General features: G+C 40.4%; 1 protein-coding gene across 3 annotated transcripts in view; it reads right to left on the reverse strand.

Moving 5' to 3' along the window:
• Positions 1-11,469: 11,469 nt before the first annotated feature.
• The window catches only part of C2HXorf58 (chromosome 2 CXorf58 homolog), a 23,585-nt gene continuing 18,851 nt past the window's right edge, over positions 11,470-16,203 (reverse strand). For 2 of the 3 annotated variants that reach the window (XM_083171998.1, XM_083171999.1), the window contains exons 8-9: positions 13,979-14,129; positions 11,470-12,520 (exon numbers count right to left, since the gene is read on the reverse strand). In XM_083171998.1, the coding sequence (XP_083028124.1) occupies positions 12,371-12,520; positions 13,979-14,129 (301 nt within the window). In that variant the 3' untranslated portion in view covers positions 11,470-12,370. The remainder of the gene's footprint in view (positions 12,521-13,978; positions 14,130-16,203) is intronic. The other variant, XM_083171997.1, reaches the window with a different exon arrangement.

Consider the following 16,203-nt stretch of genomic DNA (forward strand, 5'->3'; position numbering starts at 1 on the left):
GGACTGTTGTAATAGGCTTTAGTAAGCTAACTCTAAACACTTCTTCCAGCTTCTTCTTTATATCTTCTATACTTTAACAGCCTTGGCAGGGATCATGCTGGAGTTGAAGAACTGCATGTAACTAGCATGCATATAGAGAACACAGATCCACATACATCTTGCATTACAGACGAGAACACATGTTTAATGCATTAACCCGACCAAGTAAAATTTCTATTGTAATGGGTTGGTACTACACTGATATCACATATCGTACCGGCTTATCCAGAGTCCTGGCCTTATGGTGCTGAATTTGCTGCTTCATATGTATACATAGACCTAGATGTCCTATCGGAGTCTACAGCACGCAACTGTTGGGTTCATTTTCTGGATAAATTATCTCTTTAGCAATGTTTAAAAAAAAAAAAATAATAATAATTAAATATTTACAGTTTACTAAAGATGAAGTTGCCAGATCATTTCTGTTGTGTTTTTATTTCCCTTCCCCTTCTATGCGCACTTTATTGTACAGAATGATTGGGATTTAAGTTCATCGGTACACATGATTAACCTTTTAGAATGGCCCCGTTCTTTGTGCACACTGGACATTGCATAATCCCGAATTTATTGATTTTTGTTACCGTAATGCTTCATTTGCTTATTGGAACCATGGTTCCACTGCATAAGAGTGTCATTTACTGGTCAACTTCTAGACATCATTTTCTATGTTTACTAAAGTGGTTTTTCCAGTCCTGTGAAAAGCTTGTCAAACAAATAGTCGTCCTTTTACAGATATTTTTCGACTGATTTATTGATTTTATTATAATTTGTTTATATAAGCTCAGTGTATTCTGCAAATATTGATACCTTTCTCTCTAGACATTATAGAAGATAGTTTACATATAGTAAATAATTTATGCCAGGGGCCCTCCCAAGGGTTTGATCATTGGTGTGTGGTAGGCGGCACCCACAGTCTCTCTGATGATTAAGCCACACAAAGCTATTTAAACCTTTGTCAGGAAACAACAGTTGTTTCCTGACAAAGGTTTGAATAAAACCGAAACGTTGAACTTATCTGTCTTGTGTGGCTTAATCATCAGAAATTACACTCCCTGATGTATCAGTGAGTCTTTCTCGTCATTTTGAAGTAACGTGAGTGCCATTTACTTGTGGAGTGTGTGCATATACTATATATTAATTTTATTTTTATTTACAGGTTTCAAAACTATTTCCGCTACGTTCTCCCGATATGAATATGTTCCATCTGTAGCACCTCTGTGCTTCCTTTGCCTCAGCCACACATTTAGAAATATGGTGTCCACCTTGTAGGCACATCTGCTCAAAGATACAAATCTCTGATTAGCAAGTCCTATGACAGCTGCCATGCATAAAAGCATGCAAACATAAAGTTCTCTTTTGCAGATTCAGCACGGATCACAAAACTTTAATGGGCAAAACCATCTGTACTGCAGGTGGGACTGATAAAACATGTGCCGAGAGAGTTAAGGTGACCATACACTTGTCCAATCTGGGCCCAATTCCGACAGATCAGACCCTAATTGGATGAGTCTGACCTCCGATCCGATGCGTGGCCCCATGCGAGTCAGAAGTTGGATGGGCTGCACATAAGTTAAATCTTATGTGCAGCCGTCAGCGGCATATCGCAGGGGCTTTTTAGCACGCAATGTATCGCATCCGATACGCTAGCGGTGGAGCGCCGTGCAGAAGAGGGGTTCTTCCCACTCTGCAGTGGTTGGCAGTAGAATTTAAAAAAAAAAAAAAACATTTGAAAGAATGGTAGGTAGCTGATTGTTTGAGAGACCTCTCTCAGCCAATCAGCAATCGTCCTGCCTTCAGCTCCCCGGGAGTATTACATGAGATAAATTGCATTCAATTTATTGCTTGCAAAAATGGCATATCAAGTGCCAGATCGTATGTGAGCCTCCAAGGGAACTTAGGGGAAATTTGGTCCATCTTGTCCTAATAGGCCTTTAGATTTGGGTGAGATACTTTGTTTCTGTGCAGGGTAAATACTGGCTGATTTATTTTTACACTGCATTTTAGGTTTCGGTTTGAACACACCCCACCCAAATCTGACTCTTTCTCTGCACATTACATTTGCTTCACCTGCACATGGATTTGTACATTAGATTTTGCTATTGTGATCCATGCTGAATCAGGCCCCAAATACCAGAATGGGAAATAAATATGACCCTTACACCGCTTTCATGGTGCAAACCCAGGTTGGAGCCGGGATTTTGAACACTGGTAGAATCCCTTTCACACTAAACCTGGGCCAGCTCATACACGAGGTGACCTGGATTTAACCATTCTTTTAACCCAGGTTGCTTGGCTCGAGTTATTCATTTTGATGTGTTCACTGCACTGCACATTGATATGGCAGTGTAAGCTGTGTACACACTTGGCGACCTATCGTTAACGATAGGAATAATATTGTTAACGTTATCTAGTGTAAATCGTTAAGTGTATACGCTTACTATCGTTAACGACACACGCTTCCGAACATTAAGAACCCCCTGTAGTCTATACATGCAGCTCAATCTCGACGGCATGTACGGAGGGGGGGGGGTTGGATGATGACACTGACCAATATAGTTTCTGTTATCAGTCAGTGTGTATGCACTGTATAGTGACTCCTGTGGCACCGCTGATATAGTTAGTAATACCGGCGGTGCTGGGAATGGTTTAGTGTATACCCAGCATCAGGCTGTAGTATTGGGTCATCTGCAACACCATTGGCCAGCTGCGTGACCCATGGGCTCCAAAGAAGATCCATGCCTTATCCATCTGCAACAATTTTGGTGACGTCACCATTTTGGGAAGCGGTTGTTGTTGCTGCCCCCAAACAGCATCCGTCTGTCAATCACTAGAAATCTGATGCCATACTGTGTCCTATGTTGGTGGCCTGCTGTACTGCACATGTGCAGTATGAGTTTGTGAATATGCAAAGTACCGATAATTGGCACTTAGCGATGTGAGAAGCACATCTGTCCATATTAACTAAGGATCATGCTTAAAACCTGCTACCAAATCATACTGGAAGTGGTTAGGAAGTAGCACAAAAATTGGTAAAGAAGAACTCAGGGTGGGGCTATAAAGCATAATTATTGGGATAAAGTCCAGGTGACAAATCTCTTCAATTATACTAAAGTTAAATTAATGGAGGAGTGAGATTATATGTCCCTTTTGCAATCGTATCAAATTGTGAAAGACCAGTTAAAGACTGGATTTGAACGAGCTTTAGGAGACTAAAGAAACCACTTACCAGATGCCTATCCGGTAGAACTCCAGGCTGCAGGTTATTTTTTCTGTGCAATTTGCAAACCAGATATAGGTTCCATTAGGGTAGCAACAGCCACAGCTCATACTGCCTTACACCCTTGCGTAGACAACACTCATACACCCCTGTTTTCAGTCCTTCATAGATAGCAGGGGTTTCATTTATTTTTGAATTATTGCCGTTTTAAATCTAGTGGCTAATGACCCCCATCTTGTGTGGCTATTTCTCCGATCCACTGACACCGCCATTTCCACGAACGGATCTTCCTATTGGATGTCAACAGTGATCAGAGATCCATCAAGTATATTAAATCCCTGATTTACTAATCCCCACAGTTTTCCAGACTCAGGATTTTTAAACTTGTTTCATATTACCGATTCCACAATCTGGAGTTCATGGGCTCGGGAATGTGACAAAAAATAACTACAATAATTGGAGGTCATAAATTGTGACTATCAATTTGCAAACAATTATAAATGGCCTATGATGAATTTGCTAAGATTACTGCAATATAACAGCACACAAGCGCTCAGGATTTTACAAACAGGTATAGGTAAGTATGTCGCTTACACAGATATGTTGGTTAATGGATGTCCTATATATTGGAAAAGTCCATTTTCTACCAATATATTAATGTTCAATTCACAATGGGGAATCTGGTATTCCAGAACAAAACCTTTTCCTTGCGTATCACCGATGAATCCAGAAGCGCAATGACAACATTTTTGTGGAAGCGATATACTTACCTATACCTGTTTGTAAAATCCTGAGCGCTTGTATGCTGCTATAATTCTACACTTCTTTGCTTTTTTGGTGTTTATGGTGAAGCTCCGGTTATCAGCATCTGCTGCTAGGTATCCTGTGCAACTGGTTGATTATGGTTTGTTTTAATGATGAACTTGTCATAATTATTATTATGTACATTTGTCAATGATCTTTTGGGGTAGTTGTGTTATGTGCAAGAATCCACGGTATCACACACTATAATCACACTTTTTGTATAGTACATAACTTACTTCCTGGTTCATTAAATGAAGGCCAAAAGGTATCCTTAAAAAGTAATTAAAATGACGACAGGGTAATTTCATTCATTTGAAAAATAAATTCTGTACAGGTCGAGTATCCCGTATCCGAGTATCCGTTATCCGAATTATTCCGAAATACGGACATTCCAGAAAGTGGAAAAAAAAATTTTTTTTTGATAAAAACTTACTGGGGACATTTGTAACAGCATCACTGGGGACATGATATGTAACTGGCACTATATATGTGCAAGACAAGGATTGCTTGGCATTCAAATTCAGTGCTGAGATAGTACACACATTTTGTTTCACGTTTTGAAACCTTGTTTTTTGAACAATTAAAATATATTTGTGTGTATTTTATGTGGTAATAAAATATATTTGTGTGTATATTATGTGTTTATACAGCATACATGCAAGATACTTCAAAATACATCATTGAAATATTAAAATATTCCGAAATACGGAATAATCCGTTATCCAAAATTCTCCTGGTCCCGAGCATTTTGGATACGGGATACTCAACCTGTATAACGTGACATGATTGATCGGTTTTATACCTCTTTTCAATTCAATCCTAATGGGAAGTCGGTAGGCTTATTGAAGCAGTCTTCCAAAAATAAACATATATTAGGTGTTGGCTCATTTATACTGTAATAACTAAGAGAAACTCCGTAATTGTTTTAACTTATACAGTTACCAAATGTTACACTGTGGAAGTAAGCGTGCCTTAAAAAACTGTTGTAAAAACTGTATTTTTATTATTTTTAATCAGTATCTCTCCTGACTGGAAAAATTACTTCTCCATTATGTGTTTATAATGTATGGATTAAATTTCGCGGTTTACAATGCCATTCCTCCCATAATGACCTGCTATACTATGTTCTACGCATTATTCAACCCACTTCAATGTACAGAAATATAATAAAGAGGGAATTCAATTTACAGGAAGAACAGAATCCGCCGTGCATAGTAGTACCAACATTGTTCATGTTTGCAAAGTAACGTAAAAAAAAAAAAAAAAAAAATATATATATATATATATATATATATATATATATATATACACACACATACATACATACATACATACAGTCCTTAGGTCGGCACTCCACAAGGGGTAGCAGTACAGTGTATCCCTCCTAGGAAATAAGCGTGTGACTCGGTGCCCTCCGTGCTGACTGTGGTAGCAGGCAGTGTATATGAAGATGCGGGGGCGGCGGCACTCGAAATAAAGACACAGCAGGCAGGTATCCCGACGTTTCGAGACCACTAGGTCCCTTTATCAAGGTGCATGTGAAGACAAAGAATTACAGAGAAAACACTTCCCTAAATAGCCTGTGTCCGTGCATGGGCCACGGCGTTCAGCCGGGTGTCGCTTGCCAATGATGTCATCATCACAGCTGAGGAGCAGCATCATCACAGCTGAGGAGCAGCGGGACACGCAGGGATCACCTGGTAACAACAAAACCACGTGAACATATTTACCAAGACTGACATGATACAAAGAGTATAACAGAAAGGATGCTAAGCAACCGGAGCCTGTGAATAAAAATACAATTAAAGAAACATTTAAAGAAACAGCAGCAAGACACATTTAGCAGCAAATGGTCGACATATCAAAGTGACGACACAGCAGTAAAAATAACAAAACAATAGCCTAAATTGACCAGATATTAGTATGGCTCAATCCAATAATAGATATGAGTGTCTAAACTTATTGAAAACTGTCAATAAAAATGACAAAGGAACAATATTAGCAGAAAATCACATTTGACATGAGAAGAAAATTACAAAAAATTACAAAAAATGTGACAGGCCCAAATTCTCGTTTAGGCCACGAGGGGCCAACGTATCCAGGTGGTAAATCCACCTGCTTTCTGCACGTAGCAGCACAGTGGACCTGTCACCCCCTCTTAATGAAGGGGGGACATGGTCAATAATTCTGTACCGCAAAGATGTTTAAAGGGTGCCTAGCTTCGATGAAGTGGCGGGCCACAGGGAATTCACTGGTACCTGCAGCTAACCCAATCTTAATATTGGAGCGATGGGCTGCAGCTCTTTCCTTAAATGCCTTATCTGTTTTCCCAACGTAATGGCGGCCACAGGGACAGCTGATCATATAGATGACATATTTTGTACTACAGCTGACCCTGTGCCTGATTTTAAATTTCTTCCCTGTGAAGGAATGGAAGAAAGAGTCTCCCTGCACCATGTAGCTGCACGTGGTGCCACCACTACAGCGGAAGCACCCCACTTTCGGAGTCCACAATAACGTGGGTTGTTTGGGTAAGGGAAACCTGACATCATTTTTTACAAGATGGTCTTTTAAATTTTTCCCTCGGGTATAGGCATGCATGATTTTTTTATCATGCAGGGAGGGTAACTGAGGATCGGTAGGGAGGATAGGCCAGTATTTTTTAGTAATCTGGCGCTGTTGGGTACTCTTGTTGTGAAAGGAGTTAACCCAGATAAGTCTGTCACTGGTGCGATCTGTTGCTACAGAATTAAAGGCCCGTTCTCGACTCATGGCCAGCACTTTGTTTTTTGACTGCAGTAATTCCTGGCGACAGAATCCTCTGGCCTCAAATTTGAGGACCATATGATCCAATGATGCCTCCAGATCTGAGGGTGAGCTGGAAATCCTGCCGTCATCCGTGACGAAACGCGTAGGGGCGTGGCCTAGCGTCGCTGAGATCGTGGAGCCAGAGAGAAGAAGTGTAACCTCTTCAACCTGAGAAGTGCTGTGCACTTGTTTTTATGCTGTCCAAACCGCGGCAACTGTGAGCCGCTATATGTGGTACGTGACCCCATCCTTTGTTTGTGATCTGTACCTTCAATAAAAATCCCTTGAATTTAAAAGTGGTAATTTGCACCATTGGAGCGCCCGCACTCATCTTTTTCATATATATATGTATAATTAACGCTGCTCTCTCATCTGGTTTCCATTTTCATCCTCAAATGAGATGGCTCTGCTTGGGGTTTAAACAGGGGAACCAATTAGAAGATGCCACCAAGAAATGAAAGCTTGATTTTTTTGGGGGGGGGGGGATCTTCCTGTAACCCTACAACCATCATCACTGTTGCCATTGAAGTTACCAAATTTAATGTATTTGGTCATCATGTATTACAGCATGTACAAAGCACCAGAAAGGGCTGCACGAATCAGTCCCTGGGACTTTGTGTTCTTTTCTAGCCAGTTCTTCTCTTCTTATCAAAGAGAACCAGAGATGTTCATATACTAAAGCAGTATAAAAGTCTCAAGCACTGCATTATTTATAATGATGGGAAAATGTAATGAGTAATCTATCAAAATCACAAATGTTATTGATTTGTGCCATAGAATTTTTGACCATTTCAATTCATCAATATCCTATGACTGATGTAGTGGTTGGGAATAATTGAAAGGATACTATAATTTTTAATAGGATTCTTATACACTGCTTAAAATGATGAACACTGGGGAGAGACAGTGAAGTACAGGCCTTGTTACACATATCCACACTAACCTGATGCTTGATACTCGAGTCTTATAAGTAACTGCCTATGTAGAGGATTTTTATTGACCCCCCCCCCCCCATCATTAGGAGAATGCGAATAAAAATTAATTAGTGGTTGTTTATAAGTCAGTATTGATGGATAATGTGCTATTACCTATGTTTGCCACTTTAAAATGTCTGAGGGAGTGTGTGGTTGAACAAGTGACCAATCAAAAGCAACGGTGTGGAACTGAGACAACCCACAAGGAGAAAAATTGTTACAAGGGGCAACTACTGGAGGAAGGACGGGAACAAGTGAGATGCACATAGTAATCCTGCTTTAAGGTTTTTTTTATTATAAATGAGCGCTTAAAGTTTATTCAGTGGCACCTATAAAGAAATTGATGTGTATTTTGTTTATAGCCCTTTATAGGTTATTTTTTGTTAGGATTTAATTTTTTTCCTTATTTGTTTTTGCATTCCTCAATTCAGCTTTAAAATATTGTATCATTACTAATTTGCCATTCAGATCTATATATATAAACAAGGTGTTTTCTTTATTTTCAGCAAGTAGACCGCATACAGGTTCTTACGGCTTGGCAGCAACAGATCACAGCTGTGCAGGTTTTACAGCAGGCAATTCACAGGATTTATAAGTGTGTACAACAATCCAGAGGTTCCTAGCCCTCACACATCATGCCTATATCCCAGCCACTAACTGGCTTTGGGAACATTGACCCTCTTCCCTGAACAAATAATTAAGCGCAAACCACAGGTGTTGTTAATTAGCCAAATAAGGTTTTACATCAGACGTCAGGAAAAACTTGGACTGGATCTCATCACTCCTGCTGCTTCTCGAAACCTGAGATCCTGCTGTTCCACATTAACCCTTATGTGGAGCTATACTGTCCCTGCCACAACCGTCCTTAGGCAGCTTAATCAGGTTCAGAGACCGGGGTGTTTGTTACTCGCACAGGACTTTCCTCTCATAAGAGGGACAGATCGGACCCCCCAGAGGTGACGAAGTTTGATATCTATTTATTTCAAAAATAGGGGAGGTTTGCTACCACTAGACAACAAAATAGATATGACTAATATTCCAAGAGGAAAAAGAGAAAAGGGTTGTCAATGGTGTGGTGCACCACACCATTGACAACCCTTTTCTCTTTTTCCTCTTGGAATATTAGTTACTCAGGCTCAGACAGTAACTCTGTGGCTGATGACACAGTCCCAGGTCACAAACCTTGCCTCTCTTGCTCTACCCTTATATGCTGCATAGCAACAATGCTAAATTTTGCCCTTAGCCGAATCTGCTCCCCACCCACTTACATTCCGCAGTGCCCCCCCGCCAACATCACAGTTTCTCAAATCAAGAAATGGATGATATCAATCATGTAAGATATTTATAATATACACTGGATATTTATAACCTACGTATTATCATAGAAATTATAAATTATGCAGAAATGTAAATATATGCAAAATGTATACAGTGTGTTTTCACTGAATACTTATTACTTATCTATATTACTATTGAACTCTGAAAGAACTCAGTATTTAGTTTACAATGTTTAAGTTACCTACTTGGTGTTTTTCTTATGAATAACTTTAGCAATGTCCGATATTGCATAAATGCCCTAGGGGACTACTGTAAATTCACAAAGGGCCTGATTCAGATGCAGAGGCACAGGTGGACGCAGTGGAGCTCATCTGTGTATGCATTGGTGTTGCAATACACATGTATCTCATGAATTGGTGCAAACAGAGTCACAGAACAAGTTTAGATGCCCAGAAAAGGGGTGTCACTGATGGTGACAGGCTAAAAAGATATGCAGAGATGTTGCGTCTAATGAGGGCGTTGGCACATGACACAGAGGCACATAGACACTCCCATAGGAGCCATACTCCTAGACAGACAGAGACATTGCACCTGTCATAAGGCTGGTGTAAGTTTCAAGATGGAGGGGTCTATAGAGGTAATGGTGTCAATGGTAATGCAGCTTCTAGATGGCTGTTCTTACACATTCGGCCACACTGACATACACCAGGGATTGGCTTTATAGTGGCATTAGCAAAAAGTCCCAGACTCCTCCACAGCGACAAAAGATGCAAAGATGACCGAGTCCAGAATCAAGCTCATGTGTTCTCTGTTGTGGCAAATGGTATTTCCCAAAAGGATTAGGATTATAGGCCAAGAACAACAGAACAGAAATATGGTTCTAGGTGATTTTTTATGCCCAGGCCTGAAAAAAAATAATTAATAAATATATATATATATATATGATATATTGGCGCACGGTGCCTTCCCAAGCACTAGCCAGACTGGGTTGGCAAATATAACTGGAAAATTGGCGGCACTCGGACGACTTGAAATAACGAGACCACACAGGTTCAAGATCTTTCGAGATTTAATCTCGTCATCAGATCATTCCTGATGACGAGATTAAATCTCGAAAGATCTTGAACCTGTGTGGTCTCCAGTTATTTCAAGTCGTCCGAGTGCCGCCAATTTTCCAGTTATATATATATATATATATATATATATATATATTATGACAATGCATTTAATATACATACATACATACATACATACATACATACATACATACATAAATATTTGAAGCAAGCTGGTTGAGAAAAAAAATCTTGTAAACATTTTCTAAGCCGTTTTAAACCACCAAAAGTCACGTTCTCTGGGAATGTTACACTGCAGACTCTACACTAGGGCTAATTTTTTATATATACTTGGTTTTTTAACTTGACTGGATTCGTACTTTAACATATCTTAATAATTGTTGTTATATAAACCATGTACAGTTCTGTATAAAAAGTTGTAAATAAACTTTTTTAAGCTTCAAGCACATTACAAATACTTTTGCCTCTTGTCTAGCCTTTGGGTTTTTATGGGGTTTATAGTGTTCACATGTCCCAATTAGCACTGTTTAGTTATAAGGTAGCACAAATCTCTGCCTGACTGCCGATGCAGCAAATCATGTAAGAATAAATTGTAAATGGAAACAAAGAGTTATGTAATATTTAAGGGAAAGAGTAGAGCTGAGAAAGAAGAACTAGTCCAGTTAGTGGTTGGTTCCCAAATAAGTAATATGAGGTGCGAGTAGGATAAGCTGTTATGAGAGCTGGAAACTTTGAAGATTTGGTGAGAGCCTGGGCACAAATATAAAGGGCTTTTGTGTGAGTCTACTTTGGATTTTTAAGCCAAAATTATTTACAAGGCATACCAGGTTGAGGGGTATTGCATGTCCAACAGATGGCAATAATAAGCAGCCTCCTTAGAAGACCCTTTCGAAATGTTACCTACAATAGTTTCAGAAGCCATACGGCAAAAATAAAAATGAAGTCCTCCCAATAGAGGGCGCTAGAACACTAGCTAAATGGAATACAAAACATGAGCAATGGTAGTATTACAAATAGTAGGCGTTAAACCCTTACTTTAATATATTCTCCTACATGAATGGAATGGAATATAATAATACCTGGTTTCCACTGCCAACCCAGGAAATTGCTAGGTCTATCAACCCTGGAAATTCTCAGGTCTAAGCGCTAAAGTAATGAGCACGGTCAGGGCAACACGTTTTCTTTTCGAGTAACAAAAATTAACGTGCATCAACCTGGTGATTTTTTTTATTTTATTTTTTATATATCATGAACAATAGGAATATTACCAATAGAAGCTGTGAAACCCTTAATCTAATAGATTGTACTAAAGTTGGCTGCAGTGTTAAATAAAATCAATAGATGGCACTAAAATCCTATGGTGTGTAGAAAAACCCTCTTTTTTTTTTTTTAACCATTTATTTTTATATTACATGATAACACAATCAGTAGCATATCACCATATATAATGAACAGAAGGTTAAGCAGAGGATCAGCCAAAGGATTCAAACATATATGTGAGAACAGATGGATAATATCACCTTTTGTTGCCCCAAGTGACTGCAAATTAAATCTATCTTTTGAAAGCTCTGTTTAAAGGGGTGTAAACACGCTGCGATTTTGACAGGTATCTGATTTGTTTTTGCTTATAGAAGCAAAATCGAAATCAAATGGTTTTTAAGATGCTTTCGATCCACATTCGATTTGATGCGCGCTCCCTTTTTCTCTATATCGAAAAGAAAAACAGACTGTGCAGCTAGGAAATCTCAAATTCGATCCAGTAAATCGAATGTGTAGACTGTACCTTGAATGTAAATCGAATTTGATATCAAAAGCGATATCGAATGCAAAAGTGCAGTACGAATGTGAAAGTAAAGGCCAAATCGAAAGGGGCTGGAATAGGGAAAATCGAAATCAAATCGAAAGTAAATAGATTCGTGTGTACACACCCTAAGCTGCAGACTGTTCTATCCAATTGTAGATTAAGAAGAGAAGGTGGAGGAGAGATGTGGGCGGGACATTTGTTGGCATATATATTATACAGTGTGTAATAAATTGAAAGATGAACAATTCAGATCTGTTGACAATCCTGTGACTGCGGATCTTCTGGGCAGCTTCTGTACATGTGATGCGACCAGTCACACAGGGTTCACATTATTACAACCAGCTATAACAACATCTAGGGATAGCATTGCTCATTCATCCAGGCACAGGCCTTGACTCCAGGTGTAAAGCTTTTCTGCTTCTTCATCCCAGTCTTCATCCGAGAACACAACCTTGTTCGATGCAGCTTTTCTCTCTGAGAATGCTTGGTGGCCGGTATATGTGGTGTCATCTGTGTAATCCTAATCAATTAGATTTACAGTTACCATCAAAATAATGTGTTCAATAAAAATCTATTTATTAGCAAGATAAGTGACCAATCTCTGTGGGATGCAGTTCTAATCACGGTGGTCAGAATGCCGGCTGACAGAATCCGGGAGCCGAACTCCCAACTGCCATTAAAACACCAGAGCCGGAACTCTGACATGGATTTCTATGCCGATGCCAGAATCCTGACAGCTGGCTTCCTGAATATAAGTGTGCCAGGGCGAGTTAGGCTGGGGTAAAGGTAAATAAGTTTAGGCACTAATGAGGGATTTAGGGTTAAGCTGGGTACACATTAATAGATATATCTGCAGATATATCTACAGACGGATCAGGCAGTGTGTTCTCCATTCACGCTGCCCGAACCATCAGAGCTGACATAACAAGTGGGCGGTTGCATTTGCATGCGGCCGCCCACTGAGCTGTCAATCACCGGTGGCTCCCGGAGGAGCTATACGGGCGTCGGCAGTTCGTCCCTTACACACAGCATGATGCAGAGCTGACGCGATATATCTATGAACTATGCCGTTTACAAGGGGAGAGTTAGGAGGGGAAAGGTTTAGAGCACATACGGTACATAGCCCCTGTTGGGATCCTCTGTATTGGGATGCTGGTGTTTGCCTTTTTGACCGCCGGCATCCATACTGTCCGGATTGCATATGTATCTCATGTCTGCTACTAGTTTTCTAACCCTTCCTTAGAAAATGCCATTATATATAGCTATTTCTGCTAATACACGAACAGACCTCTAAAATATTCTGCAGCCCCAGGGCCGGCGCCACCACTAGGCAAATCTAGGCATTTGCCTAGGGCGCCGGCCACTGGAGGGCGGTATTTCGCCCCCCCTTGCCGCCCGGGTACCTGTCCTGCGGCGTATATGTGCGTAAAAGCTGGCGGCGGCGGAAGCGGGGGGTCCCTGCAGTCAATAAGAAATAACGAGCGCTAATTGCCGGGCTATGCGGAAGTGCTTCTGTTTTGGAAACACTGGCCGCACGCTGATTAGCTGAAATTCAGCCAATCAGCGTGCGCCGTGCAGCCAGTGTTTCCAAAACAGAAGCGCTTCCGCATAGCCCGGCGGATATCGCTCGTTATTTCTTATTGACTGCAGGGACCCCCCGCTGCCGCCGCCAGCTTTACAGCGCCGCAGGACAGGTACCCGGGCGGCAGACACCGGGGCGCCCCCACCCCGACTTGCCTGGGGCGCTCTGGTGCCTTGCACCGGCCCTGTGCAGCCCACAATTATTGGTCCCATCAATTTACCCATTCTAATGAACTGTTGGTTTAGTGGTGACATGAGTTTTATTAAATGTTGGTAGAAAAAGTTACATTTATTAAATCATCTTCTTATTGCTGCTAAAAATAATAATTACTGTATTATCTGCCCTATTCCAGTTGCATATCGGTTACTATAAATAACATCACTGCGTATACCGTACCTGCCCGTCTCTGCCTAGGCCATACAGTCTCTTCATTTTCGCTACTTTCTGATGAGCCTTAAGCGACCGTCGGGATGTAGATCTTGGAGCTGTAGAGTAACGTGATGAGAGGAAGGTGGTAACGGCGGATGATGGAGGCGGCACAGGGGATCTGCATATATAACAAAAATGTCCAGATTTCATAGTTACTATATAACTTCCTGATTGGTTACAGAATTTTTTAAAGACATTAGGTATACCCTAATTTATCATTTTAAACTTTTCGATACAATTGTTGTTTAATGTGAAGATAATAAATGTACTTTGAGGGGGTTATTCACTCCGGGATTCCCACTGTCGAAACATTCCTCCAATCGGAATCCCAGGCTGTTTTTGTTTTTCTCGACTGCAAATCTACAGTCAGAATTCAATGTTCTGAAAGACGGGATACGGACACCAGCAAGTTGTTAGACAGTCATTAGGTCGACATGTGTCTAGGTCGACATGAGTTTAGGTCGATAGTCAAAACCATGGGGGTTTTCACGGTTTTTAGAGATGACGTGCCGACAGGCGGTATTTCATGCTCTACCATCCACTAGGGCATGGTGGGAGAATAAAATAGCATGCTGAGCGTAGCGCGGCACCGAGCCCGAACAATGGCGAGCACAGTGAGCCATGCGGTGCACTTTAACCTGTGTCCATGTCGACTGTCGACATTCGGGTAAAATAAACAGTGAAAAACCCCATGTTGACCCAATGACCCTGTTGACCTTACGACCCTGTCAACCTAACCCATGTCGACTTAATGGTTTCGACCAACTTGCTGGTGACCAACTGATCCACACCCTTAAAAGATGAAGGATTGGCAAAAACATCTGTGAATTCGACAATCCACAACCGTTTCTGACAATACAGATCCGACTTGTTTTAAAGTCGGATCTGTTTTGTTGGAAACTGCCTTCAATGCTGTCAGAAATAGCGGCCGGGATTGAATACCCGCCCCCTCCCTCAACAGTGCATGTTTTCCAGGTCTCTACACAGAATCACAAGTGAAATAATTAGCTCCACCTGTGGATCTTTTAACCCCTTCCTGACACAGCCAGTTTTTGCCTTCCTGACAGAGCCCTTTTTTTCAAATCTGACATGTATCACTTAAGTGGGGATAACTTTTTTTTGCTTTTACTTATCCCAGTGATTTTGAGATTGTTTTCTCGTGACACATTGTACTTCAAGTTAGTGGTAAATTTTCGTCGATACAGTCTGTGTTTTTTTGTGAAAAATACCAAAATGTCGTAAAAAAATGGAAAATTTAGCAATTTGCAAAAAGTTAAATTTTCTGCTTGTGAGACAAATAATCTTACCACTCAAAATAGTTAATAACTAACATAGACCATATGTATACTTTATGTTGCCATCATTATTTCAACCTCATTTTCATTTTTTTGGACACTAGGAGGCTTAAAATATGAATAGCAAATTCTCAAATTTTCAAGAAAATTTCAAACACTGATTTTTTTAGGGACCAGTTCAGTTCTGATGTGACTTTGAGGGACTTGTATGTGAGACACCCCCATAAATGATGCCATTTCAAAAACTGCACCCCTCACAGTATTCAAAACAGCATTTTGGAAGTTTGTTAACCCTTTAGGTGTTTCACAGGAATTAAAACAAAGTGTAGGTGAAATTTCAAAACTTCATTTTTTTTGCAGATTTTCAATTTTAATACATTTTTCTAAGGAACACAGTAGATTTTACTAGAGAAATGTGACTAAAAATTGATTCCCCCAATTCTTTTGTTTTCATAAATATCCTATATGTGGCCCTAGTGTGCACGTTGACCAAACCACAGGCTTCATAATAGAAGGAGCACCTACTTGATTTTGGAGCCTCCTTTTTATGAGATTATTTTTTAGGCACCATGTAGGTTTTTAGGCACCATAAGATGCTAAAAGTTAGGAACCTCCCCCACAAGTGACCCCATTTTGCAAACTACACCCTTCAGGGAATTCATCTAGGGGTATAGTGTACATTTCAAACCCCCAGGGGTTTCACCAATTTTGATACAACTGGGCTGTGAAAATGAAAAAATTTAATTTTTAATTTTCACAGCTCAGTTGTATCAAAATTGGTGAAACCCCTGGGGGTTTGAAATGTACACTATACCCCTAGATGAATTCCCTAAAGGGTGTAGTTTGCAAAATGGGGTCACTTGTGGGGGGGTTCCACTGTATGGGTGCTTCAGGGGT

The sequence above is a fragment of the Crinia signifera genome, chromosome 2 (assembly GCF_055691185.1).
Source record: "Crinia signifera chromosome 2, ASM5569118v1, whole genome shotgun sequence".
Lineage (NCBI taxonomy): Eukaryota > Metazoa > Chordata > Amphibia > Anura > Myobatrachidae > Crinia > Crinia signifera.